Here is a 15,548-nt window from a genome sequence, read left to right as displayed (position 1 = left end):
ATCTGCATCTCTGAGCTTGCAAATGGGCATCTTCTCTTGTCCCCAGATTTTTCTGGTGCCTGGTCCTCCGAGAGTGTTAAAAGGTGTTAAGAAGGAAAAATCAAGGCTATAGGTGTGAGGAAGCAGTTATATTATTTTCTTTTGTGTGCATGTGCCTAGGATGGAATTCTAGAGACAGCAATAGGGTATAAACAATGCTTCTAATTCTACATAGCAAATATCTCCTCAGAGAAAGACAGGATTATCCTCTGGCAATTCAAGACAATTCACTGTATAGCAGAGCAATAACCAATGATTGGTATAAGCTTTCTGTAAGAGGAAATGCAAGCTCAGCTCCTAGCTTCCTAGAGACATTACCTGAGAACAAGTCCAGGCAAATTTTAGGAGTTTTAATCATTTTACTCCATTTGAACTCCTGTTGCAAGGAATTCAGTGGTACTGGCAAAGATACAGAACTCAGCCTGGCGCGCTGGACTATGAGTTCTGATCCAACATGAATGAGCTGGGCACCAACATATCCAAATTACTAGTGTGTGTAAATCTTAATGACATGCATCTCTAAAGGCAAATTAACAGTGATAACATTTGGATATGTGTGATAAAGGAAAGCAATCCTGGCCATTGAGTCTCTTGATTACCCATTTCACAAACATTGAGAAACAATGCTAAATTAACCCTACCTTCACAAAGCAATTACCATCTGTTCTAGAGGCAAATCATGAGATCTGGGTGTCATGTCAGTTCATCTGAGTTCAAGCATTAATTGATTCCTTAATAAAATGGAATCAGGCCTGGATTCCAAATAATTCTGGATTGGTAACTCTGGGTTTAATGTTAGGGAGGTCATTCACACAATCAAAAATGGTGTTCTATCCAGCTTTGGGGGCTGTGTGTGCTCCCAATTTTTGGTAGTGTGGAAGCAAGGTTAGAGGAAAACCTGGGTACCTTTTTCTCCTACCTTGCTTCCACACAATCACTTCTACCCAGGTCTTTCTGTAACCTTGCTTCCACACAAGCAAAAATTGGGAGCACACACAACAACCAAGCCCGGGTAGAACACAGTTTTTGATTGTGTGAATGTCCTCATTGTGTCCACAATAAAGGTGGGAGTTAAATGTTAGAGAGAGAGGAAGGGAATCTAACAATAAGTTACAGCAGATAGTTAGGATAAGTGGGGAAGAGAGAAAAAACATGTCTGGGGAGCCTGGATCACTCAGTTCTTGCGCCTTGTGTAGTTGAATGAGTGCCACCAATTGTGCATGGGACCGATGACTGAGATTTCCAGTGGGAAAACCTGGTTTTGGCTTAGCCTTGCCCAACCTTGCTGTTGCTAGTAAGTCAGGAGAGGGACTTGTGACAATGAGGCACCACTGGGCTAACCAGCAAAAAGGGCATTTTGCCTTTGATTCCTTCAGTGAGACAGAGACCAAGAGAGACTAAGATGAGGAGAAAAAGTCCACAAAGCCTGTAGTATCTTTATTATACTGGAATGACAGCAGGCTTATACTGAGGTTTAGCTCTATTTGGGCACGAGATTGCAGGAACAGTGAAGTGGAGCCAATAGATGGGAGTGCTGGTAGAGAAAGAAGCTGCTATTCTCATGACCAGGAGAAATCGAGCTAAGGGAGCCTAGCCCGATTTATCCTGGTCGTCTGCTGCCACGGGAGCCATGCGGCTCCTGGCAGCAAACCACCAAAAGTACACCTCCCCTTAAAAGAAGTTAGTGGAGCTAATGCTCCACTAACCCCATTTGGTTTATCGTGTGCTGCTGCGGCATAGCTCCACAGCATGGCAACACACTAGGTGACCCCCCAACCGGGAGGCTACAAGTAGCCTCCTGGGCTCGGGTGTCTCTCCAGGATGCCCCACACACTTCTGTGGGGCATCCTGGAACCTCTGGGGGCTACATGGCCCCTCATCCCAGCAGCCCCCGCCAGCTCCAATCTGGCCGCCCATCTGTGAGCGGCTGCTTGTCTGCATGGAGAGTGGGCTAAGCCTGCTCTCCCCACAGAACCATGTCATGTGAAGCACCTCCCAAGTTTGGCTAAAATCAGAATGTATGGATCCCTGTGGAGGGATTATCTTTCCTTGGCTACATAGAGATCCAAAGGTGCAGGGGTGGTAATCGGGCAAAGAGAAGGGACTCACACTGCCAAGGAGACCCCCAGGAGACAGGATTTAGGGACTTCCCTGGATGGCTGATCTCAAAATGCCAGGTCTGGCACCCTGATTCTTATACTTTAAACTGGGATGTGTTAGTCAAAGATATTCTGAAGAATTGATTGTCCTGCACAAGCAGATCTGTTTAAAGTCTAGAAATGGATGTGGCAATAGATACCTTTGCCCTTTCCTTCATCTACTGGGGGCACTGGTTGGGTTAGTCCATTTCAGTGCTGAGACCCCTTTTGTTTAGGAGTTTGTTGTTCAGCGGAATAGGTCTCTCAGATCTTGTTTCTGGTTTTCACTAATTAAACTTCCAGTGCTTTTAAATTGTCTTAAAGGGTCTTACATTGTCTTAAAGGGTCTTAAATTGTCTTAAAGAGTCTTTGATGTTTATGAACCGCCCTGAATTATTTTGTAAGGGCGGTCTAAAAATAGAACAAATAAATAAACAAACAAACTGATCACAGGCCTGTCTTTCTAGCAGCAGCCTGTCTATTTGGGATGCTGTGGCCTGGAGCTCTTCCTAAGTTAATTAGTTTTATGGGTGGTGGGGCATCCCAGCTCGGTGCAGAGTCCTGTTTTCAATTCAGGGATACCTAAATGAAATAATACTTTAATGCATGCTGAGGTAGCTTTCTTTGGAGCCTTTAGTTAGGTTGAGTCACACCCTCACATGTCTTTTAGTTGAACAGTTGAACTAGGAGTCTTTCCTTCAGCAGGGAGACAAACATGTCGAGTGCGCTAACATACGGCCTGCTCTCAACAAGATATACACAGAACATTAATATGAATTGAAAAGATGTATTCATAAAACATAATCTCTATTGTATTTGCCTGTTGAATTGGATTGGTCCAAAAAGTTGTGCATTATTGTATTTGAGGACACAATCTAACAAAAATAGGTAATCTTAACTCTCATTAGTGGAAGTGTTAAGCACATAATTTTAATTTAAAAAATACTGTTTGTTTAATTTTATGGTTTTTAAATTATTGTATTGTTTTAACTTTTATATGTGTTTTAATTGTTATTGGCCACCCAGAGACATAAGTTTGGGTGGGGTATAAATTTGATAAATAAATAAAAATAAATAAAATTAAAACAATCTCAGTCAGTGAAATTATCTTTTAAAAATCACTTAACTTGTTTAAAGGCTGAGTGCAAAGTGCCAGGAATTTCAAACCAGGGACCCTAGCAGTGAATGCAGGTTCCTTCTTGTCTGTGCTATCTTGGTAACTTGCCAAAGGATGGCACTGATGTTCCTTTCTGATGTGCCTCAACACCACCACTGCACATAACCAGATGGTGATGTGAGCTATCAGCTCAGTCAGCATCAGGTGATACAGTAAGGCTATTCACATGGGCGGGCGGGCGAGGGAAGGCTGTGCCGAGCTTACCTTCCCTCCAGACTATCCTGCCTCATTGGTAGAACACACAGATCATGCTCCCACATGATCCGTGCTGCTTGGAGCAGTGCAGATCTCCAGAGGCCGAGACAATGCATCCCAGACACGGCTGTCCCACAATGCACCACACAGCAAGCGCACTGCTTTGGGGGAATCCTCCAGAAGTCAGGTGCTCTAGGTGCCCTACTCTGTGTATGTGCAAGCTGCATGTAGCCCGAGTATACACAGGACCCTGGTGCCAGGGTTATCCCTAGCAACCCTCGTGCCTTTATCCCTGACTAAAGGCTGGTGTTAAAAACTGGGCTACCCGTGAGGGCAGTGCTGGGATTGGGCTCAATTCTGGTGGTACACACAGGCAGCCAGACATGTGTGTGTGTGCACGCGCGCTCGTGTTGGAGGGGTTGCATCTGGGCCTATAAAGCCTCTGTCTCTGGCCTAGCTCTTTAGTATGTGTAACCTCTTATTCAGACACAGACTGAACTCATAGACCACCTGTATACCTTCTTGATTGCTTACTTCCTGACTTACCTACAGACCAACAGCACTGACAATGAACACTCTTCCACTGCACCATTCAGTCAATAAATGTGTTGGTCTCAAGATCATTTAACAGGAGTAGTCTAGCAGTCATTTATTGCAGTTGCACAGATTGCTCCATTCTGATTTGATCTCTCAAGATCAACTATAAAAGCATTTGAGAATTAGCTGCTGTAACGTTGTTTGAAGAATAATTAGCATATGGCATCTTTCGCTATTTCTTACTACATTTTAAGATCTTGCAAAAAAAAATGGTATCATTAAACCATTTCTTCCTCCATGTCTCTTATAACAGAAACATCTGTTTCTTCTTGTTCAATCAAAGTGACAATCTCAAGAGTCCCAATTTTAAAGTAATGCCATTTAAAAGAAATCCTTGCAAGATGGAAAATGCTTCATTGACATATCTAATTTACACATGAAACCAGAGTTCCTATGATGCACAGGAGGATTGTGGTTGCATACTTTAAATAAGCAAGCCAAGAAATTTCTATAGTATTGCATGAAAAAATAAAGATTGGAAAAATACAAATATAAAATTTGGGGAGACTTCTAACACACACACACACACACACACACACACACACACACACACACCCCTCTACTCTGGAAAAGGTTCTACAACTTCTATTTATTTTTATTGTTTAATTTCTATACCACTTTTAATTAAAACTAGCTTAACTCATGCAGAGCATCTGCGCACTAGTACTTGATTGCTCCCCTCACCCCCTGCCATAGCCCCATTCACCTCAGAGATCTCTCCACCCTCACCTGAGCCACACTCCTGTTCCTCCTCCTCCATCCTGTTGCTTCCATCCCCCTCACTCCTCTTGGTCACTCCTCCAACCCTTTACTCCATCCCCCTCACCCCTCTTGGTTGCAGCTGCAATGCTGCTGGTGCCTATTGGCCAAGCTGCAGCCCCTATCCCCAGAGACCTCCCCACCTTCACTCAAGCCCAGCTCCTGCTCCCCTCCACAGGAGCAGCAGCAGCGGTTGACCAAGCCCTCACTGCTGCCATCGCCATGGCTGCTCATTCCCCTCAGGCTGCTGACAGACCCGGGCCCATCCTTTGCCTGCCTGCCTCCCTCCGCCAATGGCTTCAGTTGTCCCAAACAGCAGCAGTAGTTGATTGGGCCCTTCCTTGCTGCCAATAGGTGCCGCCATGGCCACTCATTCCCCTCTGGCCACTGACAGGCTTGGGCCCGACCCTTGTCCTACCTTGTTTCTCTCTCCCCCTTCCCTTCTTTTTCTCTCTTTCTCTCTCCTCCACTAACTCTTCCCCTCTGTCTTTATTCCCCCATTTCTCCCTCCCGCCCTCCCCCCCTCCATTCCTGAGTTAACAGATCTTGTTCATCTTGTTTCCACATCTAATTCATACAACTGCAGCCTCCTTCTCCTGAAGGGGCTCTTTCCTCCTTCATGACCCCTCTCTTCACAGACCCCTACCCATTATCTTTTGATATATATAGATACCTCTCTTCTACAATCAAGAACATCTTCCGACCAGTAGCAGTTGCATTCCAACTGTCCTTAACCATCACAGGTTCCTCCTCCCTATCTGCATATGGAATCTCCACTGCCCAATCACCATGGTGCTTCTGCTCTCACAGGCTCCTCCTCCCTATCTGCATATGGAATCTCCACTGCCCAATCACCATGGTGTTTCTGTATGTGAACTCTCGTGAGATCTTGCACACATGAGATTAGCCACAGGTACACCTTAGAGAATTATATATAGAGACAATCCCAAAGTGGTTTACAATATAATTAAAACAATGCACAATTAAAAGACAAAAAGTACAGTTATTAAATATAAAAATAATATATTTAAAATAATATATCTAAAAATAATATATTTTAAATACCTATATAAAACAGTAACACAAAAAACACAAAGCAGCAGCAATAAAAACTGTATCATTCCACATTATTTAAAATCTTCCTTGTCCATATGTAACCCCAATCAGTTGACTTTATGCAGATGTGAATAAATTTTGCAAAAATCAAATATTCTGAAATCAGGATGATTGCTAAAGTAAAAAGAAGGAACCCAAACTTAATTCCAGAACTTACCTTTCACTCCCTAATAGAGTCCCCATTCATCCACAAGAGTTAGCGGCAGTCATTCACTGGTAGAAAGAAACAGAGAGGCGATTCTCACGATCGGCCAAAATTGTTAGAGGTTGTTGATTTTTACACACAATAGGTAAAACAGCAGAGCACTAAGGAATGAGCACACACTCCACTTACAGAGTAGGTAGCAGAGGATGGTTTGGATATTGCAGCTATTTAGAGAAAACACATGGAGATCCTTGTATGACTAAACACTAAACATTTATTGGTTAAATACACTTAGATAGGAAAGACCTATATCTAATCTAAAGGACTACATAGTGGATCGGTAAGGAGAGAGAGAGAGAGATGTTTCCATCTGTTCTCTAGGAGGAAAGGAAGGATTATGATGCAGCATAGGAAGTGCTGCAGAGTCAGTTCAGGGGTCATAGAGTAGGGACAGATAGGGAGACCCTGACTCACTGTCTCTACTCCCAATGCCCCTAGTGGTCATTAGGACAGTTGGTGCAAAAGGTCAATGCACTGGAGCTTCATCTCCAACAAAAATTGGGCTAAGGGAGCCTAGTCCAATTGCGGCCAAGCGTGAGAACCACAGGGCTCACAGCCAAGCCCGGTTTCTCCAAAGTGGGTGACCCGCTTGAATACCCCTCCCCTTAGATGAGGTTAGCAGAGCAAGCGCTCCGCTAATTACATCTATTTGATTGTGTATTGCCGCAGTGTGGCTCCACACCGTAACAACACATGAGGAGACCCCCGCCGGGACGCTGAAACAAGCCTGGGGGCCACTCCAGCATGCCCCGCGGCTAAGCCCGTTCTCCCTGTAGAACCCCATCAGGTGCCTCACATGTATTGTGTGAAGCACCTCACAGTCAAGGGAAACTCAAGGGATTTACTCAGGAATACAGATGGGGTGGAGAAGGAATTTAAACCTGTTCCTGGTGACCCCACTTTCCTGGAGGAGACAGCACAGTTTGTTTTTCTTTCCTCTGAGAGTTTTGCCAACTACGGTCCATTTATTTTGTCCCTCAGAACTTAATATGGGCTACTGAGAACCAATCCTTCTCCTGGCTGCATAGCTTTACCCTTTCACCTTCATAGCCTTACCCTGAGATTGAATTACTTGGTCCCACTGGAGTGTGATGTTACAAAGTGACAAAGAGACGGACTTCAGGAGCATGTGGGTATGTGATTGCCAGCATGGTAATCGCATAAGACAAACAGAGAGCAGCTCAGGGAAATGAAACCTGGAATCTCGCAGAAGCCTGCCCTTTTTATAGGAGGTTTATTCTAGTAGTTATCCACTTCAATGAAAGGAAATGAGAATCGTTCTATTCAAGAGAGCATTTAAAGAACGCTTTAGTAAAACAATTCAGATGATATACACAAATCAGAGTGTAAAGTCTTGGGCAGTATATACATATATTAAATAAATAAATAAATCATAACTCTCTACCAAAGCTCACAGATATTCACACTAGCCACCCTAGATTTTCATCCTATCCATCCACAGTTATTCACCCTACATAATAACCATTGTAAGCTGCAATTGTTCCCTCCTAAAACCACATTGCAGAAAAGAAACAGACGTCAAGGGTTTTATTACACCTCAGTCACAAAACATGTATTTCCATCCTGAGGGAACTTTTCTCTGACGTAAATTCTGATCACTCAAAGCCTTGTTCCAAATGAAAGAGGCTTGTGTTTTCTTCTCATAGGAGACAATGGGCATAAGTGTTTCCATCAGCTATATTATGGCCACAGCAAAAAATTATTTTAGATATTACATCTAAATGGCTGACATTCTGCTCAGCCATACGAGCGTGCCACACAAGAAGTCCCTAAAGTAACTGTGGTCAACGTTTGGCAGTATGGGCAGGTGGGGGGGGGAGTGATTTTCACTTCTCTTCCCTCTCTGCAGAAGCTTTTTTCATGTCCAGGAATATGTCTGTGAGGGTTGCACAGCCCTCTTCCTCTGCTGTTGTAAGACTGAGCAGAATGTGAGCCACTATACATAACTTGGGCTGTATTTCTATGAACACTTAAGAACAGTCCCATTGAAACCAGTGAGACTTACTTCTGAGTGAATATGGAGAGGCTCAGAGGGTAAATTATTTTGGTCCATATCTCACTTTATTGTGGTAATATTGTCAGTTATCTTTAGAGAAGCCTTGTGCTTTAGAGAAGTGTTGTGCTTTGCAATGATCTGTGGGGATGTTCACTTCTCTCCCTTCAGAAATCTTGAGAAGTGACAACACTGGGTGAAATTCATTCAGCCATGAAACTCAGTGGGTGACTCTCGGCCAGTCACATATCTCTCAGCCTAACCTACCTCGCAGGGTGGTTGAGAGGATAAACATAACCATGTACATTTTCCTGAGCTCCTTGGAGGAAAAACAAGAGAGAGAGAGAGAGAGAGAGAGAGAGAGAGAGATGGATAGATAGATACAACTATTGTTAAAAAAAACCCCACCACCAATAGATATAAATCAGTCTGCTTTGATCATGTGAAGGTATTTTCACACTGGTGGTTTAATATGTATCAGTAAATAATGTGAGAACCAGCCATCGCTATATACTTTGGATGAAGTGGATAATGTAAGGGTAAAAATAAATGTTGACAATCTTGGATGAATGAATGCCCCCAAATAGACAGAGATCATTCCCTTGCTTTTCAGATATACCCAAGTAAATGCAGACAATTCCATTTGGCTGCCAACATTCAACAGGGTATTTGAGTTTAGGATATTCACAAAATTTGTCTAGGAATGATAAGACAAAAATTCAGACATTCACTGTAATTTAAATATGACAAATCGTTTGTTTACTTTTGTCTGCTAAATATTTTATGTACAACAGTAATCCCACTATAACACTCTGCAGAAGCTTTGATCTCAAGATTCCAAGAGATGTAAAGATAGTGCCTAAAGAAACTAAAGAAAGCTCTCCTCTTTCCCTTTTAGGTGCTGGACTCAATGATGGGCAGTGGCACGAGGTTCGATTCTTAGCAAAAGAAAATTTTGCAGTGCTCACCATTGATGGAGATGAAGCCTCGTCTGTTCGAAGTAACAGTCCTTTGAAAGTTTTAAGTGGAGAGAAATACGTCTTTGGAGGTAAAAAACCTTTTAACCTGTGTATATGTTTTTGTGAAAGAATAGTTTTAAAGCACAATATTTTCCTGTGAAATGTCTTTCTTTTGTGTGCAGTACAAGTGACATCACCAGAAATGTTAATCCTGTGTTTAAGTTTTCATCTTTAAAAGGATTTCCATTGTACCACTAGAGCACTCATGTAAAATATCCCTGCCGCAGATGTGAATTTCCAGTCCATTCAGCATTACAATCCTTTGATGTCACCTTAGCAGGTGCAGCCAGTAAGGCTTGGAGGAGCAGAGGGTGGAGCGGACAGGCATAGAACTGGCCACAATTGCATCTCCCTCTCTCTTTCCACCCTGACACAGCTGCCTCCTCTTCTTCTCTCTTATCATCCTAGCTGTAACTTGAGCCACACAGGCTGGTCATTCGCCAGATTGGTTCACCAACTCTCACTCCCTCTCTCCCCATGTTCAGTGAACATGGGGAGAGAATGTTTGAACAGGACTATGGTGTTTTTCTGCAAGTGAGTGAAAAACAAACAAACAAGGTAAGGTTTCCAGACGGTCAGCTGCAGGGCGGCTAAAATCTGAATTTGTAAAGGGGACCAACATTAAGAAAAGAATTAAAACAGTCAGTCTTCATAACGTATCATCATGCTTTTAACATAGCTCTACAAAGTCATCAGAAAGACTAGAACCTCTTAATAGCAATAGCAATAGCAATAGCACTTACATTTATATACCGCTCTATAGCTGGAAGCTCTCTAAGCGGTTTACAATGATTTAGCATATTGCCCCCCAACATTCTGGGTACTCATTTGACCGACCTCGGAAGGATGGAAGGCTGAGTCAACCTTGAGCCCCTGGTCAGGATCAAACTTGCAACCTTCTGGTTACAGGGCGGCAGTTTTACCACTGCGCCACCAGGGGCTCTTAAATACATTGCATAGATGTATTGGATTTCCTTACAACATGCTGAGGATCTCCACCCGAGCAGTAACTGAGCTCTGCAGGGACAGCAGGCTTAGCCCGCTCTCCCTACAGATGAGCAGAGAGCTGTCCCTGGGCGACCGGATCGGCTGCTCACACAACTGCCAGCTCCGTCACAGAGCCAGTGGGGATCGAGGGCAAGTGTGCGGGGCATCCTGGGGAGCTTGTTGGAGCCTCCTGGTCGGGGGGGGGAGGTCTACTTGTGTGTCACAGCAGCACAGAGCTGCACCACAGCAGCACACGATCAACTAGATGGGGTTGGCGGAGTGCTTGCTCCTCAAACCTCATTTAAGGGGAGAGGTATTTTGTAAGGTTTGCTGCCGGGAGCTGTGCAGCTCCCGTGGTAGCATGCTACCAGGAGGAACTGGGCTAGGCTCCCTTAGCCCAGTTTCTCCTGGTTGTGAGAACAGCCTCGTTGTATAGTAGGAGTTCCCAAACTTGGGTTTCCAGATATTGTTGGACTTCTGGCCATTGTGGTTGGGGATGATGGGAATTGTAGTCCAACATTATCTGGGGACCAAGGCTGGGAACCTTTGCCATATAGGGAGTGGTTTGTGATGGGGCAGAGCCTTCAAGGTCCATGGGTAAAGCCTACAGCTACCTTGTTTAGATTTTTCAAATGGTGGCTAGTACATGTTTGTATTTGTCACCTTAAGTAGCACAGCAGGGAAATGCTTGACTAACAAGCAGAAGGTTTCTGGTTCGAATCCTTGCTGGTACTAGATCAGGCAGCAGCGATATAGTAAGGTGCTAGAATGCATCGTCTCATACTGCATTGGAGGAGGCAATGGTGAACCCCTCCTGTATTTTACCCAAAGAAAACCACAGGACTCTGTGGGCACTAGGAGTCGAAATCGACTTGATGGCACACTTTACATGTTTTGTATTACATTTTAATACAGGCCTTCCTCCAAGGTGCTGAAGGTGGTATACATTGCTCCCCTTCCCACCATTTTTTAATCCTCACAATAATCCTGTGAATAGCTCAGGCTGGGAGATGGCAACTGGCTCAGGGTCACCCAGTAAGCTTCATGGTGAAAAGTGGGATTTAGGAATTTAAATCCAGGTGATCTTGGTCCTCATCCAAAACTCCATAATGCCTAATACTTTTATCTTTCTTCCTCTTCACTTCTTGATTCCCAGTTCAAGAAAACATCTCCAGTCAATCAAAGTCCACAAATAAGCATAAAGGTAGCATAGATGTTGAGGAGGAGAGTAACCTGTAAGCAGCCATTAAACTACTGAAGAGACCTGAGATCTAAAAATATAGTGAAGAGCACACTTACAAAGGAACAGATTTAAGCCCCACTAGTAAACGCTATCTTCAGATGGCCTTCTAATTAACAAGTGATTCTTCAAGGAGTAGCACACAGAGGAAGCTGAATTTGAGAGCCGTCATTAAAAGATAGACCAAATACTTTGTCTAAACCATATACAATATTTATATTTATTTATATTTCTCTTAAACATACCTGTCACTAATCCCACATGTGGCAACTCTCATGAGAGTTTGTGAGCAGCTGCTGGATATCAGAAGGGGTGGATGGTGGCCAGGCTGGCCGGCGGGGAGGGAAAGCAGTGGCCAGGCTGGCTGGCAGGCAGGGAGGGAAAGTGCCACAGGAGGGTGGTGAGAGAAAGCTGACTGGGAGCGGCAGAACGGACTGGGGCTGAAGGGAGGGGGGAGAATGGACTGGGGCTGAAGGGATGGGGGAGAACCAATGGGCTGAAGGGGAGGGAGAATGGACGGGCTGAAGGGATTGCCATGAAATGAAGATGTGGGGGAGAGACAGACAGGGCAGAGATGCTCTGCACCAAATCAGCTAGTTACCTATAACAACTTAATCATATATTTAGATTCTGTGCAACTTTAAATCAAAATCACAAGTAAACATTTTACAAGTGGGAATTCACTGAAAACATTTGTTGAGATGCAAGAAGATGATCAGCCCAAAGAGTTTGGGCTTTACTGACATCTATATTTCCTTGATCCATGGCATTAACTCCAGGACCGCTGCCCCTTGCCCAAGCTGAACAGTGCCTAACTTTAGTGGAAGGGCTTTAGCAGGTCTCCTTAGGAGTTGATCCATGGTGCCTGATGTGAGGACAGTGACTGCCTCAGTCATCCCTGTGCTTGGGTCATGAAGTGCTCAGCTCAAGCAAGGAAGCTGTAGCAGAAGCAACTAACCCTGGAATCAGTTCCCAAGGGGCCAGGTCTAGAGAAAACCGTACCAGTTCTATGTTCTAGAAGGGCTGCAAAGGCAGCTGTCTAGCCTCCACAGTGACTTAGGTGACCAAGTGAGTGTGTGAGCTTGATACTTGCCATTCAGCCCTGAAGCCATTGAGAAGTGTATCTTGGACTGAGGGAATGACCATGGCCCTATGATGGTTTACACCGATGTCCTGCTTTTGTTAGCATCATGAAGTCATTATGAAGTCATTTGCTGGTATAGCAGGATGAAGTCAGCACACATGTGCAGCCCTCCGTCCCTGCTGCTTTAGGTTTTAGGGCTTTTTAAAATAGCGTTTTCCTCCCTTGAGGTCTCAAGCAGTTGTAGGAGACCCATTGTAGTCCCCTCAGTTGTCCCATTTTTATGCCCTGATAGCTACAGACTAGAAGCTTTTCTGCACTTAAAACATAAGATTAGATAAATCTTCACTGAGGTTGGAACCTGAGAGGTTCCATCAAATTCAGTAGTTGATCTTCCTTTTTAAAGCCCTGTGATGTTTAGTTTATTAAACCATCAGGGTTTTTCTGGGAAGCCTGAATAGAGCTTTGGGTTGGTTTCAGCTTGATTGTTTTAAATTGGTACATTTCATCTCAGATTTTTATTTTTATTTTTATTTTAAACAGGTTCATGATCTACGTATAAAATTAACTCCAGGCTCAGACCTGTCATTGATGTTAATATGTCTCTACCAAAATGAGATTTTTTTTTTTAAACCTATTATTCTCGTTTAATTTCATTTTGCTAGCTCTTATCCAGAGGACCATTAAAGCACATATGGAAATTAGAGTTTAAATAGTCTTACAAAAAACTAATATACACTTAATTAAAGGTAGATTCCAATTCTCTCAATAGACATGCCACACACTTCTGGGAAACTTGTAGCCTTATGAGAGTATGGATAAAAGCACTCCTCCACCGCAGTGCTTGTCAGACATGAACACTTCAGAATGACAAGAATGACAACACTTAAGAATGATCTAATGCAAAACAGAGCCTTTGTCCCCCCTTGTCACCTTTGTGGTCATCCAGCATTCCTCATGCCTGTTTTAAATGCAGCCTGCTTCTGAAAGGGCCCTCTGCCTGCTGTTGACTTAAGTACTGAATGTATACAATTTTCTCTCTGTCCCTCTCTCTTGCAGTCAGTAGAAACATCTCCCACAAGCGAAAGTGTACTGCTCTGCTAATAATGAAGCGCCAATCTCTTCAATAAAACCAACCCATGACAAATGGAGAGAAAACTGAAAAAACTAATAGTGAATTTGAATTTATAACCTTTCCCATCCCACAGGCTCAGCATGGTTAAATATTGGGTAAATATACTTAATATTATTCACAGATATTTGAGATGCAGCACCCAGACTTTGACTGTGATGTTTCAAGTCTGACATTTGAATTTGCATTTTGAATGTGAGCCTTTATGTCAAAATTCAAGTGTTAGATTTTTTAAAATGTATTTTGATTGCTTTGGTATCTTATAAGCTGTCAAATACAAAAAAATATTGCATATCAACTATCAAATACAGAACCACTGTACAACATCATGCTTGTGGCAGTGTAACACTAGTCTGGAGTGCATCTAGCTAACACAAGAGTTTTGCACTAGCCCATCTTCCCGCAAGCACTCCATTGCTCTGGATGTCAGCCACTGAAATCAAATGTCTAAATAAAACATGGAGCTCTTACTGCATGTCAAAACAAATATCAAACATTGTCAATCTCCATATTAATATAACCATGTACATTTTTAATGGCATGACACTTCCACATTGTGCTATGTGCTAATGGCTCAATGTAGCAAAGGTTGGGTGTGCCATAAAAGTGGGAGGGGCTAAACCCAACTTAAGATGGCCTTCAGACAAATGAGTGATGTGCTACTTATTTGTGGTTTGACATATTTCTCTAGCAGCAGTTTCCTGCCTTCAGAACTCCAACAATTGCTAGAGACCCGCTTCTAACATGATAGCACCCTGCCAGACAGTCTATCTGAAACTCATCCTTGTTTGTTATCCTCCATCTTCCCTTTTCCTGTTTCCTCTTCTCTTGTTTCCGTCAAATCCCTCCTCAAAAACCACTTTTCCCTTGAAACCTTTGACTCAACCTCCTACTGTAACTAAGCCTAAGAACCTCCTACTGTAACTAAGCCTAAGAACCTCCTACTGTAACTAAGCCTAAGAACTGAAATAAGCACACTTTCTTCTCCTGTCTTTGCCTGCCTCCCCTTTCTCTGTGGTCTCCTCTGTATCTCATCTTAGATTGTGAACCCCTTATCTTCTCATTCTATGTAAGACCTATGCACACAGATGGGTCTGTATGTCTAGCTAGCTAGATGTTAATTGCAATATGTTTGGGGCATCGTTAGTGTTACTTGAATGCAAAGCAGGAGGCCTTAAGATAAAGGTTGTAGCTTCATTTTATCACTCTAACATTTTAAATTATGTATAAAACCCACATTCCAAAATACGATGTTTAGAAGTACCATATGCTATTGATATCTTTGTATGAACTAATATAATTTGATTCATACACATTTTATGACTAAAATTGAGAAGCAAGGGAAAGGTCTACCACCCAAATGTTATAGGAAGGTAACTTGGAGCTGTTCAGAGGACTCTTATGATGGAAATGCAGGGTAAAAATGAAAAGAAAGAAAGAAAGAAAGAAAGAAAGACATTAAAATAGCCCAAGGGTAATTTGGTTCCTCAAGAATGAATTCAGTTGGACTTTCCAATGTGTATTTTTAGAAGTCTCTGATCACACATATCATTATTTTTACTTTTCAAAACCTATTCCCAAGAAACCCGCATAAATGTCACATCTGAAATACAACAAGCTTTTTCCCAGCAGGCATTTCAAAAACAAGTCTCTGTGTTTGGAGTGTAGCATCCTCGTATCTGTATAACATACACGGAACAACATCTTTTTTTTAACACTGTAACCTTTCAAACTTACAGTGTACCACTTTGGTGAATATTTCTTGGAGACCTAATATGTGGTGAAGTGTGTTTGTGTGTGTCTGCATAAAATGCTGGGATGGATTCCAACAGTGATAAGTGGAGGTTCT

General features: G+C 43.0%; 1 protein-coding gene across 3 annotated transcripts in view; it reads left to right on the top strand.

The window, feature by feature from the left end:
• CNTNAP2 (contactin associated protein 2) overlaps positions 1-15,548 on the top strand; it is a 1,803,519-nt gene that overhangs the window by 1,011,845 nt on the left and 776,126 nt on the right. For all 3 annotated transcript variants that reach the window (XM_053266196.1, XM_053266197.1, XM_053266198.1), the window contains one exon: positions 9,139-9,288. In XM_053266196.1, the coding sequence (XP_053122171.1) occupies positions 9,139-9,288 (150 nt within the window). The remainder of the gene's footprint in view (positions 1-9,138; positions 9,289-15,548) is intronic.

The sequence above is a fragment of the Hemicordylus capensis genome, chromosome 6 (assembly GCF_027244095.1).
Source record: "Hemicordylus capensis ecotype Gifberg chromosome 6, rHemCap1.1.pri, whole genome shotgun sequence".
Classification (NCBI taxonomy): domain Eukaryota; kingdom Metazoa; phylum Chordata; class Lepidosauria; order Squamata; family Cordylidae; genus Hemicordylus; species Hemicordylus capensis.
The sequence above is the reverse complement of the archived record's forward strand: the minus strand, read 5'-3'. Positions and strand labels throughout refer to the sequence as shown.